Below are 4,458 nucleotides of genomic sequence, written 5' to 3' on the forward strand. Positions count from 1 at the left end.
AATGAGGATTTTGTTACCAGTTGTAAAGTGGTTAGATGGTTAAAACCGTTGTCTCCTTCGTTGAAACTCAATTCTGATGGTTCTGTTGATAATAATTATGCTGGTTTTGGGGGTATAATCAGGGATTTTACGGGCAAGGTTTTGGTGGCTTATGCGGGCCCTTTAACTCCGTATAAGATCATTCTTGCTGAGCTGATGGGCTTATACAAAGGTCTTTTTATTTGTATTAATAGAGGTCTTGTTAATATTGAGATTGAGGTGGATGCCTTAAGTATTATTCAAATTATTAATAATGCTGAGGTGTTTCATCCTCAGTTATTTTACATCCTCAGGAAAATTCGTTTGGCCCTCTCTACTATGAACTATACTATGAAGCATTTGTTTAGAGAAGGTAATGCTTGTGCTGATTTTTTTTTTGCTAAAATTGGGAGCAGATTGGATGAAGATAGAGAATTTGATGTGAATACTTTGCCTCATATTCTAAAAGGTTTGGTGACTCTAGATAAAATTGGATTTCCTTATGTGTGTTCTTTCTGATGTTCTGTGTGGGTTTATTACCTTTGGTTTTGTTTTACTGAGTATGCTGCTTTCTACTGATCCTGTCTTTGGTTTTTTCTGTTCTACTATTCCTGGTAGTGGCTGTTGTGTTTTTCTAGTCTCGGGGTTGGTCAAACCTGGGAGCTGGAAGCTTGTCATTTTATTTAGGGACATGGATTTAACTTCCTTTAGTATCTGGAATCTGTTTTGGAGGCTCCAAGTTTTTGGGTGTTTACAGATTTGGTTTTTCTTATTTATTGGGTGGTGGATTGTTTCTTATGAGCTGAAGAGAAACTGTGGGGGTTTACGGTATAACGAGAGATGGTTTACTGTTTTCAAATTTATCTTCTATTGCTATAATTTGGTTGAATGGAGAAAGGTTAATCATCAGCACATCTTCTGTTTTTTGCTCTGGAGAAATATGGACATCAGGTGTTTTCATTCTTATAAAAGAGCCGTTAATGTCATATTTTGTTTCAGTTTCAATTACTATGATTTTGATTCTGTTTTTTGGAGATTGTCTTGCAAGGACACTATTCCTTATGTGCTTACTTGGCTGCAAGGTTATTTTGGTAGGTTTCTGTTTTTTCCTGCTCTTTTTTGGTTTTCGTTTTTTCAGGAAGAGGATGCTGAACGAGGACTTTAAGCTCTTCCTTTTTTGGGTGTTGTATGCTCACAACCCGATTACTTTTTTATGTACTTCTTGTAATCTTAGGAAAATGAACCACTGGCTCATAGGCTTTGTTTTTCTCTTTTTGCTTGTAGCTCTTTTGAGCGGTAGAGAGCTGGAGGTTCCTTCTAAGGACTCTGTAACCGATTTTTTGATATTAACACGTAGGCCCCTTTGAGGGTTTTAACCAAAAAAAAAAAAACTCGGTCATAATCTGGCTGTTTCATTTATACAATCTATTTTTTAATTTATTTATTAAGTTCCGGTCCTCATAATTTTCAAAAAAAATCATGTGCTCGGCCACGTAGCATCACCCCTTTTAATTTTCTTCAACGGGTCCCTTCAGTTCTCTCAGTCTGTGCCAAATGTGTGTGACATAGCAGTTTCTCTCTCTACATCTATGGCGTAAGCTTGATGCCTGACAGTGCAAGCAAAGCAAGCTCCTCACGCTTTATTCCTCCACCTTCAAACTGTTCTCTTTCCTCTTTTAAAATTCTCCTCTCCTCCATTTTTTTTCTTTCTTGCCTTGTGCTCCCCCATTACATCTACAAACCTTAGATTTGGCTTCTCTCACATCTTCTTCTTCATAAGTCCTCGGTCTTTCATTTTCTCCCGCTTGCATAGTTTATTTCCCCTTCACATCTCACAGACATCCACCTCAAAGAATTCTTCCAGCCAACAACAGTTCGATACTGTGCACTAGTGCAGTCTTTTCATAGAGAATGTTCAGGTTGTTCAATTCTTTCTACCATTGAGAGATAAAAAACCATTTGAAGTTTGAAATCTCTTTGTTTTCTTAGGTGCTCTTCCCATTATTGCGCTGACTTCTTGATTGAATAGTTTACGCCATGAGTTGACAGGAAACTGTTCAAAGTGTATCTGATTCAAGATTCAGGATCTTTGCTTGGCTTCTCAAACCAAAGAATCGAAGAGTACTGAGGAACCCCCTAAAAATTCTACTCTTTTCTCTTCTTCCTTTCTATTGCATCTTCAAGAATTAAACCAGGATGTTAGAATGCTGTAAAGAGATAAGGTGACAATTAAGCAAGTGAGTTGATAATTTCTTTTTATTTGTGTCCCAAGATTTCTATATATTTGCTTCCTCAACAATCCTTCTTTACTTATTGATCTCTCCAGGCCATAAAGGAACAGGTCTAGCTAGAAGTTCAAAATAAAAATTAAAACAAAAAAGGAATAAAGAAAGAAGAGTGTTCAAAGATAGAGAAGGAGAATGAATTTTTCTAGCCATGATGGGGATATCCCAATCCCAATAACCAGCACTTTTCATCTTGGTGGTGGAGCTCATTGCCAGAGCCAAAGCAACTGCATTGGCCCACCCCCTCCTCCTCCTGAAACTCTTACTCCCCTCCCTTTACCGACTCCAGATAACAGCAAGAAAGGAATTGCAGTAAAGTACAGAGAATGTCTCAAGAACCACGCAGCTTCCATTGGTGGGAATGCTACTGATGGCTGTGGAGAGTTCATGCCCAGTGGAAAAGAAGGTACCTTGGAGGCCCTCAAGTGCTCAGCTTGCCATTGTCACAGGAACTTCCATAGGAAAGAGACTGAAGGAATATCGTCATCCTCTTGTGACTGCTTCCATTTCAAAGGAGGGAGGAAGATGGAGGGGTACATTTCAAGGCCATCTCCTCACCAAATGATAATGCCACTTGGAGCTTTGCAGACCTCAGAATCTGATGATATGGAAGGTTTCATGACAAGGACTCCCATAGTGAAGAAGAGGTTTAGGACCAAGTTCAGTGCAGATCAGAAGGAGAAGATGCTGGGATTTGCTGAGAAGGTGGGGTGGAGGTTGCAGAAGCAAGAGGAGAGTTTGGTTCAGCAGTTTTGCCAGGAAATTGGGATTAAGAGAAGGGTTCTCAAGGTGTGGATGCATAACAATAAGCATAACTTGGCTAAGAAGAGCAGAAATCTTCAGCTGGATTGGAGTACTAGTACGACAACTGTTACTGATCTTTGATTTTTGTCTGAAATTTTACTGTTATTAGGTTGAGTTTGATATATTAAAACGTTTATCTTTTGTTTCAGCTCCTTGAATCTTCTTTTTTTTTTTGTTTCTTCTCTCCTATTGTTAGAGCTTTCTTTGTCTCTCTCCAGTGTCATTGTAGCAGGGAAATGCAGATTAAGTGGCTTATGCTTAAATACTCTTTGAGAGGCAGACAGTACCTTGAACTGATTTCCTTTACTACTTTCTTTTACTGATTTCTTTTGCTTAAGTAATGATGTCCTTAATTTGTTAGTACATTATACTTTCTATATAATCCAGAATCTGTGTGCTATTATTGTTTTCCATTTCTTTTTATCATGTATTATTTCGTGTCTTATCGGATCCAGAAATATAACTCTTCTGGATCAACAAAATGTGCTTTGTTTTCTGTAAAAAGTATTGAGATCAGGCATGTTATATGTAATAATTAACATTTATGCCTTCCGATCAACATATACTAACATTGTTCAAGAAATCTAATGCTGTAAAATACAAATCTCTCATGTAAAATAATCACAGATGAATGGAAGCCTTCTTGATTAGTCTCACTAATCCCAAGAAAAAACCAATCCTCCACCTGTAAATTTCATAGTTAAATGAGATAATATCATTTATATCCATATGAACTACCTTTCATATATAATATCATGCAGCCTTTTAATACAAAATGTTTTTCTTTTTAATTATCTGTTTGGTAGTATCGATTACAATGAAGTCTAATATATCAATCATCAAATTACCAGAGAAGCGTTGTTGTACAAATCAAACCTGACATGATTTGTCAGTTTTTCTTTGTATCAAAGCAGCTCGCTGCAAAACATTTTAAACGTGGATGCATGCAATCTGATCAAAGAAGGAATAATAATTTTATGCATGCTAAATGCACTATTTATATACCCTTTTAATACGTTATGGCCTCGCTCACTTACCAAAGATGTAAATAAAAAAAATTACAGAAAGAAGATAGATTATTCCAAGTTTTTGTAAAAAATCTGATTCTTGTTGCAGAAGTACATAACATTTAAAATAACTGATGCTGTAATTACCTCTGGAAGGAGTAGAAGCACAATGTTCATTAATGAATGGAGTCAGAACCATAAATATGGGTAGATATACGCATGATTTTCTCCTCGACATGTTTTATTGTTCATTGAATGCATGCGACACAGCTAATTGATAAGTGGACATCTCCGCCCACGTAAAAGTTGGACTTTTATGCCGTAATTAACCTCTTAATCATGAT

At 36.9% G+C, this 4,458-nt stretch overlaps 1 protein-coding gene across 4 annotated transcripts; it reads left to right on the forward strand.

Moving 5' to 3' along the window:
- Positions 1-1,674: 1,674 nt before the first annotated feature.
- Positions 1,675-3,426, forward strand: LOC110107603 (zinc-finger homeodomain protein 3-like). Of its 4 annotated transcripts, none has more exons than XM_020837890.2 (3): positions 1,675-1,937; positions 2,008-2,255; positions 2,345-3,426. In XM_020837890.2, the coding sequence occupies exon 3, from the start codon at positions 2,439-2,441 to the stop codon at positions 3,186-3,188; it is 750 nt and encodes a 249-aa protein (XP_020693549.1). In that variant the 5' UTR covers positions 1,675-1,937; positions 2,008-2,255; positions 2,345-2,438; the 3' UTR covers positions 3,189-3,426. The 4 variants fall into 4 exon arrangements, with proteins under 4 accessions (XP_020693549.1, XP_020693554.1, XP_020693559.1 ...); XM_020837895.2 differs by having other exon boundaries at positions 2,048-2,255; XM_020837900.2 differs by having other exon boundaries at positions 2,068-2,255.
- The last annotated feature ends 1,032 nt before the right edge of the window (positions 3,427-4,458 follow it).

Source organism: Dendrobium catenatum, unplaced genomic scaffold (assembly GCF_001605985.2).
Source record: "Dendrobium catenatum unplaced genomic scaffold, ASM160598v2 fragScaff_scaffold_1038, whole genome shotgun sequence".
Classification (NCBI taxonomy): Eukaryota; Viridiplantae; Streptophyta; class Magnoliopsida; order Asparagales; family Orchidaceae; genus Dendrobium; species Dendrobium catenatum.